Raw genomic sequence first — 24,468 nt, forward strand, 5'->3', positions numbered from 1 at the left:
AAAAATAGACATAATAAGATTTAATTTAATATATTATTCATCTTCAAACTATGTTTCTACAATTTTTAGTGATTTTTCAAAGTTACGTCATTTCTGTTACTTGAATCTGTTTTTAGGTTACTTTCACATTTTTCATAATTTTCATGTGATAATCACCATTCAATCATACATATTAATAAACATGCATATCATCGGCCATTTTTATTAGCTAATCACTAGCAAGTATTTACACATCATTCATTGTTCATATTATACCAAAAGTAGCTAAGTTTCTATACATGCCATACACAAAACAAAACGTCTAATTATATCGAGTTATTTCTTTGATAGTGTGATCGGCCTCCGACGTTTCCTTCGATCCCCGAGTGGCTAGATAAGTACTATAAGAAGAAGAAAATAAAGAGATTAAGCACTAGGCTTAGTAAGCTTACAAGCAAATAAATCACAACATTCAACATAATGGATAATTATGCATAATATCATCTAACATCATAAATTTTTTACTTCTCAATTTCTATCTTCTTCTTTATTCCCTTACCTTCTTTCTTACCTGACCTTTCCTTTTTCATAAATATAATCTACTTTTCCTTTGCTGTTAATTCACTGTAATTTAACTCGTATTCTGATCCGTTGAACCACTCGGAATACTAAGGATACTAGGGTCATTCCTGTCTATCAATACCCTCCCAATGCCATGTCTTTGACATGGACTTACATGAATTATTCCTATCTCCAGTGCCATATATAATATGGACTTACATGGCTCAATCCTGTCTCCAAAGTCATATTTCTAATATGGACTTACATGGCTCATTTCTGTTCTGTCCTGTCAACCCTAATATCCTAACATTCCTAGGGTTCAACCGGGGCTTTCTAACACTTTTCCTTTATCACTTCACCTTAAATTCGACTTTAACTATTTTCATAACATAAATATATAAATGCTGGAAATTGACAATAATAATGTAAAATAAAAGAATATTGCATTTATTTACTGTAAACTTACCTCGATACAAAATGTGACTAAAGTTTACAATTTAGTCCTTTACTTTTTCTTTTCCCCGATCTACTCCCGAATTTCGCTCTTCTTGATCTATAATAGCAAATTTAGCTTATTTAATATCAACATTTATCAAAACAACCCTTTACTCAAACTTTGGAAAAATCACATTTTTGCCCCTAAACTTTCACATATTTGCACTTTTTCCCCAAGGCTCGTAAATTAAAATTCATCCTATTTTCTTATGTTTTATGACATACTGATCATTTTTCCCTTCTATGACAACATCAAATTCACACACTAACATGTACTTATGACTATTAGGTATTTTTACCGATTAAGCCTTTTTACTTGTTTTCACTTAAAACCAAGTAGCACAAGTTGTCTAACATAATTTAAAGCCTCATATTCCATCATAAAACATCAAAATACACAAATTTCACCTATGGGTATTTTTCCAAATTTGATTCCTAACTTAAATTATTGCTAGCATAAGCTTTATCGAGCTACCGGGACTTAAAAAACGTAAAGATCATTAAAAACGGGGCTTGGAATCACTTACTATAAAGCTTGAAAGTTGAAGAAACCCCAGATATGGAGAGAGGTAAGGTTCGGCTGGTAACTTGAAGAAGATGATACAATTTTATCATCTTTTTACCTTTTTATTAATGTTAATAACCAAATGACCAAAATACCCCTCCTTACTAAACTTTCAAAAATTCCTTCCATGTCCTAATTTTGTCCATGAACTTAAAATTGGTCAAATTACCATTTAAGATCTCCTAATTAATATTCCAAAATAATTTCATACTAAAAACTTCTAGAATGCAAGTTTTGCAAATTATTCGATTTAGTCCCTAACCTCAACTTAAGCACTTTATGCATAGAATTTTATCACGAAATTTTCGCACAATCATGTAATCATACCATGAACCTCAAAATAATAATAAAATAAATTTTTTTCTACCTCGAATTTGTGGTTTCGCAACCACTGTTCCGTTTAGGCCCTATTTTGGAATGTTACATTTCTCTCCCCATTTAGGGATTTTCGTCCCGAAAATCATACCTGTGAAGAGATATGGGTACTGTTTTCGCATAGCCTCTTCGGGTTCCCATGTAGCCTCGTCTACCCCATGTCTATTTCATAGTACTTTCACAAGTACAATACTTTTGTTCCTTAATTGCTTTACCTCTCGAGCTAGAATCTTTACCGGTTCTTCACCGTAAGTCATGTCTGGCTGAATCTCAACCTCTGTCTGAGAAATCACATGTGACGGATCTGAACGATAACGACGTAGCATAGACACATGAAATACATTATGAATCTTCTCTAACTCAATCGGCAAGGCTAACCGATATGCTAATGGTCCGACTCTCTCAATCACTACAAACGGTCCAATAAAACGTGGACTTAGTTTGCCTTTCTTGCCAAATCTGAGAACTTTCTTCCACGGGGATACTTTCAAAAAAACTTTGTCACCAACTTGATATTCGATCTCTTTTCTTTTTAAATATGCATACGACTTCTGCCTGTCTGAAGCTGCTTTTAAACAATTTCTGATAACTTTCACTTTTTCTTCTGTTTCTTTAACTAGATCAACCCCGTAAATCTGGCTTTCTTTAAGCTCTGTCCAATATAAAGGTGTGCGGCATTTACATCCATACAAAGCTTCATAAGGTGCCATCTTCAAACTTGACTGATAACTATTATTGTAGGCAAACTCTACCAATGGTAAGTATTTTTCCCAACTACCTTGAAATTCTAATACACAACATCTAAGCATATCTTCAAGTACCTGAATAACTCTCTCTGACTGACCATCGGTCTGAGGGTGAAAAGCCGTACTAAAACTCAACTTCGTACCTAAAGCCTCTTGTAACTTCTTCCAGAACCGTGAAGTAAATCTTGGATCTCTGTCTGAAATGATCGATAATGGCACTCCATGTAGTCTAACTATCTCTGAAATGTATAACTCGGCCAACTTGTCAAGTGAATAATCCATACGGATTGGGATAAAATGAGCCGACTTAGTTAGCTTATCAATCACAACCCATACTGCATCTTTCTTTTTCAGTGTTAACGGCAATCCTGTCACAAAATCCATAGTAACTCTGTCCCATTTCCATTCCGGAACTAGCACAGGTTGCAATAATCCTGAGAGTACCTGATGTTCGGCCTTTACCTGTTGACAAATCAAGCATCTAGAAACAAACTCTGAAATATCTCTTTTCATTCCTACCCACCAATACAATTTCTTCAAATCATTATACATTTTTGTACTGCCTGGATGAATAGATAAAGAACCGCTATGTGCTTCCTGTAAAATCTTTCGAATAAGCTCATCATTCTTTGGTACACAAATTCTGTCTCTAAACATCAAACAACCATCAGAACCAATCCAGAAATCTGATTCTATGCTTGACTCACATTGAACTCTTTTAGCTTGTAACTCATTATCATCTTTCTGAGCTTCACAAATCTCTTCAAGAAATGCCGGTTTAGCTCTAAATTTAGCTAAAATAGAACCATCATCTGACATGGCTAAATTGGTATTCAAAGCTCGCAATGTAAATAAAAGTTTCCTGCTTAAAACGTCAGCAACTACATTTGCCTTACCTGGGTGATAATCAATCACTAACTCATAATCTTTAAGCAATTCCAACCATCTTCTTTGCCTCAAATTCAAGTCTTTTTGAGTCATCAAGTATTTCAAGCTTTTATGATCGGTAAATATCCGGCACCTTTCACCATACAAATAATGTCTCCAAATCTTCAATGCAAATACAATAGCAGCTAGCTCTAAATCATGTGTCGGATAATTTTTCTCATGTGGCTTCAATTGTCTAAAGGCATAAGCAATTACCTTTCCTTCCTGCATGAGTACACAACCAAGCCCATTCAAGGATGCATCACTGTAAATCATAAATTCTTTACCCGGTTCCGGCTGTACTAAGATAGGAGCTTCCGTCAACAATGCCTTTAACTTGTCAAAACTTTGTTGGCACTTCTCAGTCCATTCAAACTTAACATCCTTCCGTAGCAGTCTCGTCAACGGGGTAGCTATCATGGAAAATCCCTCCACAAATCGTCTATAATATCCGGCAAGACCAAGAAAACTTCTAACTTTTGATACATTTCTAGGAGGCTTCCAATCAACAATGGCTGAAATCTTACTCGTATCAACCTTAATACCTTCACCTGAGATAATATGTCCAAGAAGTCCAACTTCTCGTAACCAGAACTCACTTTTGCTGAACTTGGCATACAACTGATTATCTCTCAGAATTTGTAAAACTGTTCTCAAATGCTCTGCATGCTCAGTCTTATCATGAGAATAAATCAAAATATCATCAATGAACACAACTACAAACTTATCTAAGTATGGTCTAAAAATTCGGTTCATTAAGTCCATGAAAATGGCAGGAGCATTAGTCAAGCCAAATGGCATCACAAGGAACTCATAATGACCATACCTAGTCCGGAAAGCAGTCTTCAGGACATCTGACTCTTTAACTCGCAACTGATAGTATCCGGATCTCAAATCTATCTTGGAAAACACAGTAGCTCCCTTCAATTGATCAAACAAATCATCAATTGTAGGCAATGGATACTTGTTCTTTACTGTTACCTTGTTAAGTTGCCGATAATCTATGCACAATCTCATCGATCCGTCTTTTTTTTTCACAAATAGCACTGGTGCACCCCATGGTGAACTACTGGGTCTTACAAAGCCTTTATATGTTAATTCCTGCAACTGAGCTTTCAATTCTTTCAATTCCAATAGAGCCATTCTATAAGGAGCAATAGAAATGGGCGTGGTACCTGGAATCAACTCAATACCAAACTCAACTTCTCTAATAGGAGGCAAACCTGGTAGTTCTTCCGGAAACACATCGGGAAACTTACATACCACAGGCACTGATTCAATTTTCAATTCTGGATCTTTAGTGTTCAACACAAAAGCAAGATAAGCTTCATACCCTTTTCTCAAGTATTTCTGAGCAGACATAATAGAAATTATGGGAAATGAACTATCTGACTCTTCTGAATTAACCCGAAGAATTTTACCATTTTCACACTTCAACTCAATGAATTTCTTTCCACAATTCACTATCACATCATGAGTAGTCAACCAATCCATACCAAGAATCACATCAAACTCATCAAATGGCAATAGCATGAGATCGGCCGGAAAACAGTAGCCTCTAATCATTAAAGGACAATTTCTACATACTTTATCTACTAATACATGCTTGCCTAATGGATTCGATACTTTAATCACAAATTTTGTAGATTCTATAGGCATACTTATACTAAGCATCAATTTCATACAAACATAAGAATGAGTCGAACCCGGATCAATCAGAGCAATGACATTAATATCATGTAGAGAAAATGTACCCGTAATCACATCGGGGGAGGATGCCTCTTCGCGTGCACGAATAGCATAAGTCCTTGCAGGGGCTCTAACATCTGGTTTCACAGCCGAATCTCTAGAGGTACCTCTGTTACTTGCTCCTACTCCTAGTTGCCTCGGTGATCTGCCTCTAGTAGGAGCATTTTCGGATCTAGCACTCTGTGTTACCTCTCGGCTAGCCACTTCTAGACATTCTCGTACAAAATGATCTGGAGCACCACATTTATAGCAAACATTTTCGCCTGCTCGACAAGGACCATAATGAAGTCTACTACACCGTGGACACCCTGATCTACCCTGTCTAACATTACCTACACTCGTAGTCGAGGTGGTCTGAGCCTTCGGATCCTTAAATCTGCTACCTCTATTCTGACTAGATTGCCCTGCCGAAAAGCTAGATCTGGTAGAAAACTATTTGGGCCTCTTGGATGTAGCCTGAAATGATCTGCTCATCTGTCTCTTCTTTGTATCTTGTGTCTCTGTCTCAACTTTGCCTTTTCTTTTTAATAGCTCCTCTGCCTTACAGGCTCTCTCAACTAATATAACGAACTCTTTTATTTCTAGGACACCCACTGACAGTCGGATATCATCATTTAACCCATCCTCAAACCTTTTACACATGATAGCCTCTGTGGACACACATTCTTGAGCATATTTACTGAGCCTGACAAATTCACGCTCATAATCGGTCACAGTCATATTGCCTTGTTTCAATTCCAGGAATTCTTTTCTTTTCTGGTCAATAAACCTCTGACTGATGTACTTTTTACGAAATTCTTCCTGAAAGAAATCCCAAGTGACCCTCTCTTTCGGTACAACTGATATAAGTGTCTTCCACCAGTAGTAGGCTGAGTCTCTAAGAAGTGATACTACACATTTCATACACTCCTCGGGTGTACAAGATAATTCGTCAAAGACTCTGATAGTATTTTCTAACCAAAATTCTGCTCTTTCTGCATCATCATCTTTTGTTGCTCGGAACTCTTCTGCCCCTTGTTTCTTGATTCTATCAACTGGTGGCTTTTCTCTTACCACTGTACCTGTGACTGGGGAAGCTTGAGCTGCATGGGTAGCCTGAGAATCATGAGGGGGTGGAGGTCTAACTGCCGGATTCGTACGAACGAACTCGGCAAACAAATCATTCAAAGCTCGGAAGAGAGCTTCTTGAGTCACTCCTCCCTGATCAACTATTACTGGCCTATTCTCAGATGGCGCTGCCCCTTCTGTGGAAGCAGGCGCATTACTTTCTACATCATCATCACCAGCTCGCCCGGGATCCATTACTATAAAACAAAATGTTTATTAAAAAAAATTGTCAGGAGTCGTCACACTATCAAAATACAAGTATGGCATGTATAGCTAGACTTTTTCTCACACTAACTGTTCCGAGAACCGACTAAACCTGCTCTGATACCAATAAATGTAACACTCCTTAGCCGAGACTGTTTCCAGAATTGAGCACGAGGCATTACTAAACTTAATCTATCACTTAAATAGTTTTAAATTGTTTATTTAAGCTTTTCGGAATGTGCTGCCATTCTGCGTCGTAGTCGCCTAAAAATTCATATCTTGAGTTCCAAAACTCAAAATTAAGATCCGTAAATTTTTCCTGAAACTAGACTCATATATCTATCCACTAATTTTTTTCATAGATTTTTGACTTGGCCAATTAGTAAAGTTTATTAGTTAAAGTTTCCCTTGTTTCAAAACTCGACTGCACTAACCTCTTCTTGCTACGAACCATGTTTCTTCCTGTACAAAATTCATATCACTAAGCCGTTTGTTTCTCTTAAAACTAGACTCAACAAGGATTATAACCATATAATTTAAACATTCTAATCAGTTTTTTACAATTTATGGTGAATTTACAAAGTTGAAATAGGGGATCCAGAAATCGCTCTGACCCTGTTTCACTAAAACTCAGATATATCATATAATATAATACCTTTACCTGTTTTTCTTATTCCATAAAAAAATAGACATAATAAGATTTAATTTAATATATTATTCATCTTCAAACTATGTTTCTACAATTTTTAGTGATTTTTCAAAGTTACGTCATTTCTGTTACTTGAATCTGTTTTTAGGTTACTTTCACATTTTTCATAATTTTCATGTGATAATCACCATTCAATCATACATATTAATAAACATGCATATCATCGGCCATTTTTATTAGCTAATCACTAGCAAGTATTTACACATCATTCATTGTTCATATTATACCAAAAGTAGCTAAGTTTCTATACATGCCATACACAAAACAAAACGTCTAATTATACTGAGTTATTTCTTTGATAGTGTGATCGGCCTCCGACGTTTCCTTCGATCCCCGAGTGGCTAGATAAGTACTATAAGAAGAAGAAAATAAAGAGATTAAGCACTAGGCTTAGTAAGCTTACAAGCAAATAAATCACAACATTCAACATAATGGATAATTATGCATAATATCATCTAATATCATCTAACATCATAAATTTCTTTACTTCTCAATTTCTATCTTCTTCTTTATTCCCTTACCTTCTTTCTTACCTGACCTTTCCTTTTTCATAAATATAATCTACTTTTCCTTTGCTGTTAATTCACTGTAATTTAACTCGTATTTTGACCCGTTGAACCACTCGGAATACTAAGGATACTAGGGTCATTCCTGTCTATCAATACCCTGCCAATGTCATGTCTTTGACATGGACTTACATGAATTATTCCTGTCTCCAATGCCATATATAATATGGACTTACATGGCTCAATCCTGTCTCCAAAGCCATATTTCTAATATGGACTTACATGGCTCATTTCTGTTCTGTCCTGTCAACCCTAATATCCTAACATTCCTAGGGTTCAACCGGGGCTTTCTAACACTTTTCCTCTATCACTTCACCTTAAATTCGACTTTAAATATTTTCATAACATAAATATATAAATGCTGGAAATTGACAATAATAATGTAAAATAAAAGAATATTGCATTTATTTACTGTAAACTTACCTCGATACAAAATGTGACTAAAGTTTACAATTTAGTCCTTTACTTTTTCTTTTCTCCGATCTACTCCCGAATTTCGCTCTTCTTGATCTATAATAGCAAATTTAGCTTATTTAATATCAACATTTATCAAAACAACCCTTTACTCAAACTTTGGAAAAATCATATTTTTGCCCCTAAACTTTCACATATTTGCACTTTTCCCCAAGGCTCGTAAATTAAACTTCATCCTATTTTCTTATGTTTTATGACATACTGATCATTTTTCCCTTCTATGACAACATCAAATTCACACACTAACATGTACTTATGACTATTAGGTATTTTTACCGATTAAGCCTTTTTACTTGTTTTCACTTAAAACCAAGTAGCACAAGTTGTCTAACATAATTTAAAGCCTCATATTCCATCATAAAACATCAAAATACACAAATTTCACCTATGGGTATTTTTCCAAATTTGATTCCTAACTTAAATTATTGCTAGCATAAGCTTTATCGAGCTACCGTGACTTAAAAAACGTAAAGATCATTAAAAACGGGGCTTGGAATCACTTACTATAAAGCTTGAAAGTTGAAGAAACCCCAGCTATGGAGAGAGGTAAGGTTCGGCTGGTAACTTGAAGAAGATGATACAATTTTATCATCTTTTTATCTTTTTATTAATGTTAATAACCAAATGACCAAAATACCCCTCCTTACTAAACTTTCAAAAATTCCTTCCATGTCCTAATTTTGTCCATGAACTTAAAATTGGTCAAATTACCATTTAAGATCTCCTAATTAATATTCCAAAATAATTTCATACTAAAAACTTCTAGAATGCAAGTTTTGCAAATTATTCGATTTAGTCCCTAACCTCAACTTAAGCACTTTATGCATAGAATTTTATCACGAAATTTTCGCACAATCATGTAATCATACCATGAACCTCAAAATAATAATAAAATAAATTTTTTTCTACCTCAAATTTGTGGTTTCACAACCACTGTTCCGTTTAGGCCCTATTTCGGAATGTTACATTAACAATCTTGAAACTTGAAGAAATTTCAGAACTGAAAACCAACTGAAACTGGTACTTGGTTTTCAAGCTATAAGTTGCTCAAACTATGTTAGCATGTTGTTTGTGAAGATAATTGAGTTCTTTTATGTGTGTAATTGTTTAAGTAGTTTATCTCTAAGTGTCAAATACAAGTATGTGTTTAAATATAAGTATGCATAATCTTTTTTAAGGTTTACATATATTTGGATGATCATATTGTTATAATCGTGTTCAAATACATGGGAGAGACAATAGTGTCAAACATAGAACTAAATTGTAATATTTGAGATTTGGTCTGTAAGCATGTAAATTTTATAGATTGTGCTACTCAGATTTAACACACAATGAAACCTTGTGAGGAAAATCTTCATGGTTGTATGTCATTGTTCAACATGAATGTGTCTATTAAGAAAAAAACACAATGGATTGTGATTTTATGGAGAGAAGTCTATGTAACATCCAAAAACATTGTTGGTTGTAAATAATGTGTGATAGATTTTTAGTGGAATAAGATATAAGATCTATAAAATTGAAGGTTGTTGGAGACCAAAGTGAGTTGAATCAAGAAATATGACATGGCGGAGTCATTTAGGGTAGGAACTAAATTATAAAAATGTGAAAAGTGTTATGATTTTAGTGTAAATATTCAAAAATCATAGGTCAAGACAAAAATTATAAGAGAAATATGATTATTTCTCAATGAAGATAAAAATAACGATAATAATTAGTGAAAATAGTGTCAAAATATGATTGGTTAGAATATTTTATTATTTTATTATTTAATTAATAAAGATGTTTTTATAGAAAAATGACGGATTTTCTTCATGCTTCTTTATCCAAACATCACCGCCAAAGAATACCTTACTTTTCTTACAATTTAGTCCATTATCATGTAATACTACTATTTCTTCCAATTTTTTTAAAAATTTTCATAGGCACCAAAGGAAAAAAAATGAAGTAGAGACTCTAAAGTATGTTCATCAATTTAAAAGTATAGATAGAAGTGAAGAAAATTAGAAGAAAAGACGAGGATAGATTGATAGTCATAAAGTTGAAGAAGAAAAGGGAAGAGAAGCAAATGGGAGGAAATTATTGATAAAAGATTTAAGTTTTCATATTAATTTGTATTTCAAAGAATTGAGTTAAATATGTTGTGATAGAAATGTATGATATATGTTAATTTAATCAAAATAGTAGAATTAGGAAGTACTTTTAGAATGAATGATATATAAAGATATTACGTTTTTATGGAAAAAAAGATGGATGATTTGTATCATGAGAATCGTTAAGGTAAAGAAAATGAATATGCTTCTAACATATGAATTTATATGACTAAATTGAATAATAATCAAAAGTATAATAACTCTATACATCCAATTGAAAATTAATGCAAAGAATCATGGAAAAGTAAATATTTTCACTAAAACAATACTTTTTTATTTTTCCTTTTTTTGAAAAACACTAAAACAGTTTTTAGATCGTAACAATAGCTCAACTTTGAAAATTAACCAACAATTGTAGAAATTGAGTTAGAGGTTGAACCAATATGAAATTAAATTTAATAGTCTAGTTTTGTATAATAATAAAAAGTTGTAAGCAATAGAATTATAGATCATAAGCTAAATAAATCTAAGTGAGATAAGGACAAATTGGTTTCAGCTTTCCCTATTCTGACTTTGAATAATTATTAAAATTAAAAAATATATATATAGTCAGGAGATGAAATTTATATGTTTAAAAGTTTAATAAGTCCATTTTAAAGAGAAACAAACAAAAATATTATATGAATCCTGTACTGAAAGATAAATATTTTTTAATGGAGAAGGGTTAATTTAGTTAATTTTCCTATTATGTTAATTGGTTATTTTCCTATTTTGTTCTTTGTCATGTTTGTTAATAATTAATTTAGTTAATTTTAGTTTTTGACCAATCACTCGAATTATTTGGCTAAATAATAGAAAGACGGTATTTACTAGTAATTTTAGTCTTCATGGAAAGAGGACTTAGGGTCGTGACAGTAGCCATAAGATGTGGCAACATGAGCATTAGAGAATCTAGTGTCGCAATACTAGCCCTATGATATAGCGACACTAGCTCTATTTCCTTTGTCTTGTTCTTATTTATCCAAAAGAGTCCTGAATGAATCCTGAATGCAATAAAACTATAAAGAAAACCTAGAAATTGTCTATAAAATCTAAAATGACTTTAAAAAGGTATAAAAGATGAAAAGAACTTGAATAATAAATTTGGTTCTAGAATAAAGTATTTGTCTAGAAATGTAGTATTCCTTGCTTGGGTAAAGGGGTTTTATAGTCTAATAGAAACACCGAAACAAAGACCAAATTTGATTTTAAAAAGCAAAAGCTATCGGTTGAGTTTTAATTTAGTTGGTATAGTTGTTCTTGCAACAATAAGGAGGGGTCTGAGTGTGTTTAAAAAAATGTTTTAGAATCGAACCACTGATTGAACAGGTCTAGCCGCCAATTTGTTGATTCAATGTCATTCTTTTGATTGATATTTTAACTGATTTAATGTCATTCTCCTAATCAATTCAATCCAATTCAATTTAAGCATTATTGACTTAAGTACCTATTATTTTTGTATGTAAAGGGTTTTGAAGATTATAGGCAGTAGTAAGACCTACATTATATAAAAAAGAAAAATGCAAAAGCTTACCTAAACTGTCTCTACCTCACCTTTCAAATTGAATGTTAGTAATCTATGTAATTGAACTCACAACCTCGTACAGAAAGGAGTGCATTAATCTATGTAATTGAACTCACAACCTCATATAGAAAGGAGTGCATTCTAAGTTCAAATAAAAAGGATAATCCCGAGATCTGACACATGACTTGACAGATCGGATCATGAAACAAATTATGATGTACTGAGCTTGAAAGATGGGAAAAAGCACTTTTTGTTCCATAATATAAAAACTATTATAAAATTTTAAATTCCCATATATTTACTTATAAAGCTAAAAAATGAATGATTGGAAACAAATATTTACTTATAAAGCTACAAAAATGAATGTTGCCTCTTATTCATGCACTTAATATATTTTACTAGCTATTTAAGATAGGGAAGATGACATGTATACCTCAGCTTCCTATGGCAAGCAAGAGAATTTTTTAGGGCAACATCCACTGTTGCACCTTCACGAAATATTGAGTCATATAATTTACAGACAAACCTTGATAGTTCCTCTTCTTCTTTATCCCAAAAGCTGGTACCATGGTCTGTGTTCTTCTCCATGTCATGATCATCCCAGTCGCTTGACGGACTGATAGTTTCTAGTTCGGATTCAGTTTCAGTTTCGGTTTCGGAGTCTTCGTCTTCTGGATCTTCCTCACCGATCTCGAACCTTCCCTTTCCCAAAACGTTGTACTCTCCTAAGTCATTGATCAACACATCCTGAGGCTCAGCTGTGGGGCATAAAACAGCTTTAGCACCAGAGTCTAGGAAGGCTTTAATTAAATTTGCAGAGGGGCCATAAGTTCCAGTGAAGATTATGATCCTGTCCCTCCAAGCTCCAACCTAGCATTGTTCAACAAAGTATCAGACACATTAAATGCTAAATTCGGGGCACCGCAGTTCATGATCTATGGAGAACACGAATCATTGGATTACAGCATCAGGTATACTGAGCATTGATGGGAAAAAAATCAAATGAGAGTAATATGCTTACCATCCAACGAACATCATCAGGTGTAATGTACAAAGAATGGACCGTGCGGCGGAACATGTATGCCCCGATCTCTTGATCATCTTCCGTAACCTTCAAGAAAAAGTTCATTAGTTTTGATAACATTAGACTAACAATTTTAAAAGAATGAAATCATTTGAAAAGCATGCACACTTGGGTTTGGCGTCCAATATATCTATGGCCAATGTTTCCGACTTGGAAGTATGGTCTACAACGAATCAAATTAGCAATAGTTATTACTTGTGCAAAAGGTGATGCACCCTTACGGTCCTGGCTCCGCATCATTGACAACATGCTAACCTTGACACTTTGTAGAAACCTATCAGCCAGTTCTCCAGGTTCAGCTACAATAAAAACCTCGTTTTGCCAACTAGAGAAAATAAGCGTTAGCATTTAAGGATTGGGGCAAAGCTACGATAAAAGTAATGCCTCGAAAAGCAAGGATTTTGTACCTTAATATTGAGCCAACTGAGTCATTTTGAAGGGCTAAATGTATAATGCCAACTTGTGGTAGATTCTGTAACTTTTCATGTAATGACTGTACAGGTAAAGATAGTTCCCTGCGTCCAGTAGGAGACTTTGGCTGAGATGTTGTCTTCTTTCCAGATAGTAATCCATCTAAGCTAAAAGGTGAGTGTAGTTCCAATAGGGTCGGAAGCGTGTAAATTATTGTACTAAAAAATCACACAAAGTTCAATTCCCAGGGAAGAGAGGTGGATCACAATGATCTCTTAAATACCAAGTCTTTCCTTAGTCAGAATATTCCTTCTAATGTAATTTAATAGCACAATTAAATACTACTATTATACCCTCAAATATTGAAAGAAAAATAGGACAAAAAGAACACAAGAGTTTTAACGAGGTTTGGTAAATTATACCTACGTCCTCGGGCTACTAAAACCAGATGATAACTTTACTATCTCCAAAATATTACAAACAAATAGAATTCCTTAAGAATTCTCAAATGGGAGAAGAGAGAAAACTAAGAGAGAAAGATTGGTTGGGATGAATTGAAATGAGAAATGAGAAGGCCTATTTATAGTTGAGGTTCAAGGACCAAACAATAAATAGCCCATTATCTCAAGGACCAAAAAAAAATTATCCCTTGCCACTTTTCCAAAGTTGGTGGTTGTCATTATTGATTGTCTCCCATTAATGTTAATGGCAACCATTATTAATTGTCTTCCATTAATGTTAACAATCTCCACCTTGAAGATTTGATTAGGATAATCGCATCTTCACACACTTCCTTCAACTCCCCAAATTCGATAAAGCTATCTTTTGTAGTGCCTACAAATGCGCTCTCGAGCACCATACACCTGAAGGTGCTCAAATTCTCAAGATGTTAATCAAGTTCAAACAATGATTAAACTTGATTGTTGTTACCACCTTGGTCATCATATCTGCGGGATTATCTGCTGTCGGAATCTTCTGAAGTAGAATTTTTCCTTTTTCAAAGACTTCCCGCACAAAGTGATATCTTACGCCGATATGCTTGGTTCTTGAATGATAGACTTGATTTTTTGCTAAATGAATAGCGCTCTGACTGTCACAATATAAACTTATGTGACTTTGAACAACTCCTAAGTCTTTCAACAATCCATTAAGCCAAATAGCCTCCTTAACAGCTTCTGTAACTGCCATATATTCTGCCTCTGTAGTAGACACAGCTACTGTAGACTGTAAGGTAGACTTCCAACTCACTGGGGCTTTCGCAAGAGTAAACAGATACCCCGTAGTTGAACGACATTTATCTAAATCACCAGCAAAGTCGGAATCAACATATCCAACTACAAACTGACCAAGTGCTTCATCCTGTTCAAAAATTAAACCAACATCTACGGTTTTTCGAAGATACCGTAGAATCCATTTCACAGCTTGCCAATGTCCTTTTCCAGGATCATGCATATACCTGCTCACAACTCCAACAACTTGTGAAATGTCAGGCCGCGTACACACCATCGCATACATCAAACTCCCAACTGCATTAGCATATGGGACTTTTGCCATATATTCTCTTTCTTCTTCAGTTTTCGGAGATAATTAAGCACTAAGTTTCAAATGAGAAACAAGTGGGGTACTTACATGTTTTGTGTTTTCATTTACACCAAAACATTGTAATACCTTTTTCAGATATTGCTTCTGATTCAAACAAAGCTTGCCTCTCTGTCTATCTCTACTTATCTCCATGCCGAGAATCTTCTTGGCCTCACCTAGATCTTTCATCTCGAACTCTTGATTCAACTGAGCCTTCAGCTTATCTAACTCTTTTTAGCTCTTCGAAGCGATTAACATATCATCAACATACAAGAGTAGATAAATGAAAGATCCGTCATGCAGCTTCTGCAAATACACACAATTGTCATATTTGCTTCTTGTGTACTTCTGCCTTCTCATAAAGCTATCAAGTCGCTTGTACCACTGCCTCGGGGATTGCTTCAATCTATATAGCGATTTGTTAAGCTTACAAACCCAATTTCTACCACCAGCATCTGTGTATCCTTCGGGCTGAGTCATATAGATCTCCTCTTCTAACTCACCATGCAAGAAAGCCGTCTTAACATCAAGTTGAGCTAGCTCCAAATTCAACTGTGCTACCAAGGCCAACAAAATTCTAATGGAGGAATGCTTCACAACAGGGGAAAATACATCATTGTAGTCAATTCCCTCCTTCTGAGCGTAGCCTTTAGCTACCAATCTTGCCTTGTAGCGAATATCCTTCTTGCTAGGAGATCCATCTTTCTTTGCGAATACCCACTTGCATCCGATTGCCCTTTTACCTTTCGGTAATTGCGCCAACTCCCAAGTATTGTTCTTCCGGAGAGACTGCATTTCTTCATCCATGGCGCTTTTCCATTTATCACTTTCTAAGCTTTGCATTGCTTCTTGATAAGTGATAGGAATATCATCAACAACGGGAAGGGCATAGGCCACCATATCAGTAAATCGAGCAGGTTTACGAATTTCTCTCCGTGGCCTTGCAACTGGTTCTGGTGTACTTAGTGGTTCTTGGGTCAGAACCTCTTCAACCTCTAATTCCTCCATTGTGGCTGGAGAATTAGACTTATTAACTGGGCAAATCCCCATCTGCTCAAACTCCACCTGTTTTGGAGTACACTCCACCTGCTGTGGAGTATTGCTCGTCTGAATATCTTTATCTGCTACCTTTTTCAATGTGGCAGATTCATCAAAGGTAACATCTCTGCTACAGATCATTTTCTTTGTGCTTAAGCACCAAAGACGAAATCCCTTCACTCCAGAAGTGATTCCCATAAAGAGAGCTTTCTTTGCCCTCGGATCTAACTTTGACTCCTTCACATGGTAATATGCAGTGGTTCCAAACACATGTAAGGAATCATAATCTGTAGCCGGTTTTCCAGACCATACCTCCATAGGAGTTTTTCTTTCTAATGCAGATGATGGCAAACGATTAACAAGATGGCCAGCGTATGTCACAGCCTCAGCCCAAAATTGCTTGCCCAACCCAGCATTGGACAACATACATCGAACTTTCTCCAGCAATGTTCGATTCATACGCTCTGCCAATCCATTCTGCTATGGTGTATCCCTAACTGTGAAGTGTCGAACAATACCATACTCTTGGCACACATCGAAGAACGGATCACTTTTATATTCCCCTCCATTGTCCGTCCTAAGCCGCTTGATTTTCTTGCCAGTCTGGTTTTCGATCATAGTTTTCCATTTAAGAAAAACTCTAAGCACTTCACCCTTAGTTCTCATGGTATACACCCAAACTCTTCTGGAAAAGTCATCAACAAAAGTAACAAAGTAGTGTTTTCCTCCCAATGAAGGTGTCTTGGAAGGCCCCCACACATCTGAGTGAACATATTCCAAAATACCTTTTGTATTATGGATAGCAGTACCGAATTTCACTCTCTTTTACTTTCCCAGAACACAATGCTCGCAAAATTTTAATTTGTAAGCCTTTGCACCTTTCAACAATCCTTGCTTTGCCAGGATTTGCAAGGATTTTTCGCTGGCATGTCCCAACTTCATATGCCACAACTGCATTGAGTCCAATTCTTTGTTACCGGAAGCTGTAGCGACTGCTCCAATAATTGTACTACATTGGTAGTAATACAAGTTATTTTTCCTGATGCCCTTCCATATCACAAGTGCGTCAGATGTCACTTTCAAAATCCCATCTCTCATAGTAACAACTGAACCATTGGATTCCAATGCTCTCAATGAGATGAGATTTTTCTTCAAACTGGGCACGTACCGAACATCAGTCAGAACTCTGGTTGATCCATCTTGATTCTTTAATTGGATTGAACCTATCCCAACAGTTTTACAGGCATTGTCATTGCCCATATAAACAACTCCTCCATTTAGTTCTACTAAATCAGAGAACCACTCCCGGTTAGGGGACATATGATAGGTACAACCCGAATCCAATATCCACTCATCTGAATGGAACGACGATAATGATGCAACCAGTGATAGTTCAGAGTCACTGGTATCATACTTTGCAACACAAGCATCTACAGTAGCTTTTCCCTTATTCTTCAGATTTGGACAATTTTTCTTCCAGTGGCCTTTCTCATGACAAAAAGCACATTCATCTTTCCCAAGTCTGGACTTTAACTTTGATCTCCCCTTTTGAGTTTTCTTCCGAGTGTATGAACGACCTCGGACTACTAAAGCTTCTGTATCTCTGATTGAGTTTTTCTATTTGTCCTTCTTTCTCTGTTCATAACTGTATAAGGCCGCACAGACTTCGCTCAGAGATATATCACTCCTGCCATGAAGTAGAGTAGTTTCTAGGAACTCAAACTCCTTAGGAAGTGACCCCAACAGCATCAAAGCCAAATCTTCATCTTTGAATGTCTCATCCATATTCAGCAAATCAGTGACTAACTGATTAAATTTGGTGATGTGATCATTCATTGTGGTACTTGGGACGTATGTGAAGCGAAACAGTCTTTTCTTTAAGTGGAGCTTATTTTGACTGTTTTTCTTCAAAAAATTTTCTTCAAGTGCCACCCACAACTTATTTGCAGAAGTCTCCTTTGAAAAAGCATACCTCTGCTCTCGAGAAAGGCATGATCGAATTGTGCCACATGCCAACCGATTGATCGCCTTCCAATCTTTCTCCTGTACATCATCTGGTTTCTCTTCATCAATGGCAATGTCTAGACCCTGCTGAAAAAGGGCATCTAGAACCTCACTTTGCCACATACCAAAATGGCCCGTGCCATCAAAGATCTCCACGGCTAGTCTTGCATTTGCAATTGTCGGTCTTGTCCACATGGACGATGTTGAAGCTCCTACACCGACCGTTTTCTCCATAATCTTTCAATATACCTAAGGAAATCTTTTCTGATGTGGAAGATCAGTTTAAACTGCAACCACAGAGCATACTACGATTAACCTTCGGCTCTTGATACCACTTGTAGTTCCAATAGGGTCGGAAGCGTGTAAATTATTGTACTAAAAAATCACACAAAGTTCAATTCCCAGGGAAGAGAGGTGGATCACAAGGATCTCTTAAATACCAAGTCTTTCCTTAGTCAGAATATTCCTTCTAACGTAATTTAATAGCACAATTAAATACTACTATTATACCCTCAAATATTGAAAGAAAAATAGGATAAAAAGAACACAAGAGTTTTAATGAGGTTCGGTAAATTATACCTACGTCCTCGGGCTACTAAAACCAGATGATAACTTTACTATCTCCAAAATATTACAAACAAATAGAATTCCTTAAGAATTCTCAAATGGGAGAAGAGAGAAAACTAAGAGAGAAAGATTGGTTGGGATGAATTGAAATGAGAAATGAGAAGGCCTATTTATAGTTGAGGTTCAATGACCAAACAATAAATAGCCCATTATCTCAAGGACCAAAAAAAATTATCCCTTGCCACTTTTCCAAAGTTGGTGGTTGTCATTATTTATTGTCTCCCATTAATGTTAATGGCAACCATTATTAATTGTCTTCCATTAATGTTAATAGTGAGATCATGTCAATTTGGCCAAGCCTTTGCAGGTCATCAGGAATGAAGGAAAGAGAGTTTGAGGGGAAACTTCCAGCGGGCAGAGGAGAGGTAAATGGTGTCGGAAATGTTGTTGTCGGTACTGTCTTTGAAACTCCAGATATGTCATGCAAAAGAGTTAATCTGATTCCATTTTGTACACAAAATGACTCGAGTGCCCGAGCATGGTGCACTATTCTTCCTGAATCAGGACTAGACAAAGCTTCAACAAGTAGTACATTTCGCCTCCAACCTAATGAAGGGGTATTCTCATCTAGTACTACACAAGAGAAAAGAATATAAAAGGTTCAGCAGAGCATCCTGAAAGTTATAACTTATGAAAACTATCAAAAACGAGGGTCAAATACCTACATTTGACGTTTTAGCCCTAGCAAAATGTTGAGATTTCAATTTTTCTGTCCACTTCTCATCATGTGCAAAGGGTACAAGAAGTCTTTCACATGCATTCTTGAAGGCATCTGTATTGTTTTGGATGTAGTCCTTTACAGAAGCTTCCAACTTGAGCCAAACTGTTGGATCAGTCTCATCTAGCTCCATGTCACAACGTTCATCAACTGCAAGGCAACCATATAAATTGAGTTATTTTGCTAAGCAGCTACTGCACAAGGATTAAATTTGGATATCAAAATAAAAACTGGTTGGATGCTAGTTATGGAGACATCAGCCAAGGTAAAAAGGACATAAAACTCTCATCTACGATAGCCACAAGGAACCAAGAAGTACCTGGATTAAACCGAAAGTATTGGATCTCAGGGAGCATGGTTAACATTGCACTAAATGCTTCCTCAGCTCGCTCCACAGAGCATGAACTCTCAATCAGCACTTGTCCAGTATCCAGGTAACGCCAACCTCCTTTTCGTGCCTAGAACCAAAGAGATGCACATGAATGCAGGGAATGAAGTGATGAATATTAAATCTCAATATGATCAGTAACGAAAAGGTAGATAGAGATTTAAATCTCTTGATTTTTTATTCTCCAATCAGTCAAAATATCAAAACTGCTTAAAACGGTATTTTGGAATATATGTAGTTTCCTGTTATTCTGCATGAATATCCTTATAAAAGGGTGATTGCAACTACACAAAAACAAAGCAGTTACCTTCGTAGGCACAGAACCACTGCCAATTGAAACTAAACAGTCAATTTTTGTATCAGGCCATAAAAGTTGTGCTTCTCGTATGGAAAATAAAGTTGGATTATTTGCCACTATAGCACCATCTTGCCAGCGGTTTACATCTATATAAGGTAAAATAAAATATAATAAAGGTTAAGAAGTTTAAACATCCTTTAAGAAAGACTTAATTTAAGCAAGCTGAAGAAAAATACCATCTGAGAAGTCATCAAGATAATATGGGGCAGCAGAAGATGCTCTTATAGCTTTCCATACATGGTGTTTACAACTTCCAATAAAAGCATTTCGCTTGTAGCCAAATTGAGCACCTTGAACAGTGGTTACTGAACCTTCAAGTATTGCAAGAGGCACCTCTGGTGTTCCAACAGGGTACTGCACATTAAGAAATAGATTTATAAACAAACTCATTGAGGTGCAAAGAAATTACCATAATGGATAATAAAACAGTCCACATATATCTATATGAACAACGTAACACTTAAATCCAATTAGAGTTCAGATTACATTATAGAAAAAGAAACTCTTGACCTCAAACCTGATAATTGCGGAATAAAAAAGGCTGAGCTGGCATAACGCTCACCAATGTCGACACAACAAAAACTTTTGGAATGTTTCTTACAGCAGAATCGATTAGTAGGTCACCATCCTCATCAGCACACATTTCCTTTAGCAACCTTTCAAACTGATCTGCACTGTGCTGCAACACTACATGTTATTGTGTCTTGTTGAAAGCAAAACTCTGGAAATATCCTTTAGAACCACAAAAAGGTTCTTCTTAGTTCGAGTTATGCTTTCACGATGTTCAATGCCTCTTCATGCATTCAAGACATGCATTCAAGGAAAGTAAGAGAAATTCATGCAAATTCATAGACACATTTTCAAGGAAAACAAGAGAAAGCAATTTTAGAAGCAATGAAGAATGAAACACAAATTCATCTACATACAAGAGAAATCCATACTTTAGATCCATGTACAGCAACTCTGATACTCTGTGATGAACTTTTATAAAGCTGATCAAACTTTTCTCTCCATGTTGCAGCTTCATCCTTTGGCACAGGTTCAGTGAAAACAAGTTTTCCTACAAAGCCAATATAGAGCAAGAATAAACAAATTGGACTACAAGTTTTGTCAAACAGAATCTTTGTGCAGCATACTGACCAAGTTTTTTGTATATTTCTTCACATTGATCCAAGGTCATCAACTTAATGCCAAGGGCAACAGCGAGCATGCCACCGGTTGATGTTCCGCATACAAGGTCAAATAACTCATGTATTCGCTTTCCAGTTCCCTTCTCAATTTCTTTAAGCATTTGCACAGTTGCAAGACCTTTCATGCCACCTCCATCCATTGAGAGTATGCGTAGGCCTCGTTTTGGTACCTGTCTCCCTCTAATAGCACGTCGAAGGTTCTCATTCTCTCCTATGAAAGAACATTATCAGATGACTCTATGATCCAAATTCCAAAAAGTTCTTAAAGAAAGTTAAAAGGATCAAATGGGAGAAATATACCAAGAATTGCCAAAGCACGAGCTGCAGCTTTATTCACACGTGGTTCAGATGTAAAAGTCAGCCGCATGAGAAGTTCCCTCAAGCTTTCAGAGGTGACAAGAATGCGGCGATTCTCCAGACAGAAGGCCAAATTTCCAACAGCTAGCAAAGCAAGCCTTTGCACCTAATTATATATAAGGGTTTAAATACAGTTCAATATAAGAATAATTTAAAATCAGAAAGTTACCTCTGGATTTTTATGGGCGCACAGTATTTTTAATGATCTCAAAACATCCCTTGATAGCATCTTCTGAGCTACAATATCAGATCCAAAGGCCAAAGTGCCCACAACTTGTAGCACAGAAACCTGTTCTTCTGGGGCAATAGACTTCATAACAAACTCAATGGGTTGCATGATGTCACATTTCATCAATTCCATGGCCACAGAAACATCTCCAGCAAGAGTTGATAGAGCAGAGCAGGCTTGGCTGACCTGACACAAACCAGAACAATAGTGCACGATAGGAAGGGGAACTAAAAAAACAACATGTCTGATGTCACTGCATAAAAAGGAAAGTGTATCCAGTGTACCACATGGCGGTTGTCACTACTTATCATGCTAATGAGCTGCCGCAATGCATTCTCATCTTTACCAATAAGTGCACAGTTCCCTTGGTCTTGCATTATTATCTTCGTCAGTGCAGACGCTATCAACGGGTGATGACAAGAGGAAAAACGGAATATTAGAGAGAGTAAGGCACTCAGCTTGTGTTTAGATGTACCAAAATAAGAACTGTTCTCCATCTGTAAAATCAACAAAGTGAAAACAATTTCATTCATAGATGCTCATGTAAACTCATGAGCATGAGCATACAAACAGCTAATAGCTGTCGACCTGTACCTCTATTTGCACGGTCACCGATCTTAGATTTTCATCAGCCACAATCCTGATATTTGCAAGGGACAACTGACTTAGCTTGCGTAAAGGCAAGATCTCAGGAAGGAATTCAAGTGGATTACCAAACAATCTAAGAATTTCTAACTCAATCGTAGCCCTGCCATCCAACTGGAGAAAAACATTAGGCAGGAGAAAAGTACCATACATTTTCAAGCTTAAACATTGATTTCATTGTCAATAAAGTGACCTGAAGTCGAGAAGAAGCCGAACAAGTTTATTATGCTCTAATGATAATTCCACCAACCCAATACACTGTTTCAGTTCCACTGCTCATAAATTACCAACAAAAAATGCAGTCAATGGGCAAATGGGAAGTAACATCAATGATCTGACCTTCAAAATCACTCGACATATGTACATAAATTTAGATGTAAAAAACAAGATCATTCTTACCAGGCACTGAAACAAGCATGTTGCAATCAGCCCTAAGTACTTTTAAGTTTTTTACATCACCAAGCTCAGGTGGTAACTGTGATAGCTTGTTGTAATCAAGGTATAATTTCTCAAGAATTGGCAACTGAGTTAACTCAACAGGCAGTGTCTGTATCAAAATGTAAACTACAAGTGCCTAAGTTTCTTCATTGAGCTCAGTTCAGAAATTCAAAACATTTATTTTGAAAATTTTCATTCTCTAACTAAAAAAAAAAATCAGTTACTGGTTAAAAATTAGGTTAAGCTAAGCCTTACCGTTAAACCGCAACCGCAAAGGCTAAGCGAAGTGATGCCTTTCCAATGATCATCCAAATTCGACCGTAACAACCGAAGCAAAACTCCGACTCCATCACTCTGCTGACTCGACCCGGTTGCCTTAACCACCGTAACCGCCCGTAACGGTTCCCTCCTCTTCTCAACATACATCTCCACCCCCACCACATTCTCTTCCGTCTCTTTCAATTCAATCGCCACCGTATCCTGTGACGAAGGGAGCGCCAACATTAACTGAGATTGAAGCCGGAGCGCTACCTGGTCCACGTCATCTCCCGATACCCAATCCAGATCAATCTTAAACCCCGGTTCTTGCTGATCTTGTGGAGGAGTTAACGATGCCGACGAGGAAGAACATGAACCTATCAATTGCGATGATGTACGGTCAAGATCTTCCCCGGATTCTTCGTACCCGTAATATAGCGATAAACGGAAGATTTCCGACGGTCGTTTCCATCCTAATCTCCAAGACATAGTGACCCGACGGTTAAAATGCGCGGGAGAAGGTTGTTTATCACGATTCAACGGTTGATAATACTATTATATTTTACATTTGATTTTCTTCCCTCAAAAATTTAATCGAGATTCAATCCCATTATCATATAGCAGCTGGAATACAATCTGATTATCATATAATGATTATGTGAAATCTACGAACTCTGTCTCTGACATTTTTTTTTCATTTTGTTTATTTCCCGCTGTCCGGGTCGTTATTATAGTTAAGGGAGATATACCGAACGACGTCGTTTTACTTGGTTGAACAATTCGAAACGCAGCTCAATTAGGTTGGTTCGTTGGAATTTGGATGCAACGACCCCGTTTCAAAGCTTAGTTTTCTTTTCAATGGTGAGTGACAATGGTGATTATAATTAGATGTAAACAAAATCTGATTCAATTCGAAAAATTTAATAAAAAATTTAAATTTTGAATTACCTAGTTCGAGTTATTTGAGTTAATCAAGTTATTCGAATCAATTCGAATAAAAAACTAAGTTTTTTGGTTAAACTCGAATATGA

The 24,468-nt window shown here is 36.1% G+C and overlaps 1 protein-coding gene across 1 annotated transcript; it reads right to left on the reverse strand.

The window, feature by feature from the left end:
* Positions 1-12,426: 12,426 nt before the first annotated feature.
* On the reverse strand, positions 12,427-24,104 carry LOC107925045 (phospholipase A I). Its single transcript, XM_041079469.1, has 19 exons — positions 23,435-24,104; positions 23,141-23,288; positions 22,935-23,013; positions 22,691-22,844; positions 22,381-22,593; positions 22,037-22,282; positions 21,811-21,973; positions 21,461-21,721; positions 21,262-21,380; positions 20,838-20,999; positions 20,497-20,674; positions 20,270-20,406; positions 19,894-20,032; positions 19,518-19,724; positions 19,135-19,429; positions 13,603-13,785; positions 13,304-13,520; positions 13,133-13,222; positions 12,427-12,981 (listed from the first exon to the last, which is right to left on the reverse strand). Exons 1-19 carry the CDS (start codon positions 23,924-23,926, stop codon positions 12,514-12,516), a joined length of 3,951 nt encoding a protein of 1,316 aa, XP_040935403.1. The 5' UTR covers positions 23,927-24,104; the 3' UTR covers positions 12,427-12,513.
* Between the last annotated feature and the right edge of the window lie 364 nt (positions 24,105-24,468).

The sequence above is a fragment of the Gossypium hirsutum genome, chromosome A10, assembly GCF_007990345.1.
Source record: "Gossypium hirsutum isolate 1008001.06 chromosome A10, Gossypium_hirsutum_v2.1, whole genome shotgun sequence".
NCBI classification, from domain to species: Eukaryota; Viridiplantae; Streptophyta; class Magnoliopsida; order Malvales; family Malvaceae; genus Gossypium; species Gossypium hirsutum.

Coding starts and splice junctions, on each gene's coding strand:
- LOC107925045 (XM_041079469.1), bottom strand. CDS start 23,926: ATGTCTTGGAGATTAGGATGGAAACGACCGTCGGAAATCTTCCGTTTA. Junction 20,675..20,837: donor TTTTATTCCGCAATTATCAG/GTTTGAGGTCAA, acceptor CTTAATGTGCAG/TACCCTGTTGGAACACCAGA. Junction 12,982..13,132: donor CTGATGATGTTCGTTGGATG/GTAAGCATATTA, acceptor GAACAATGCTAG/GTTGGAGCTTGGAGGGACAG.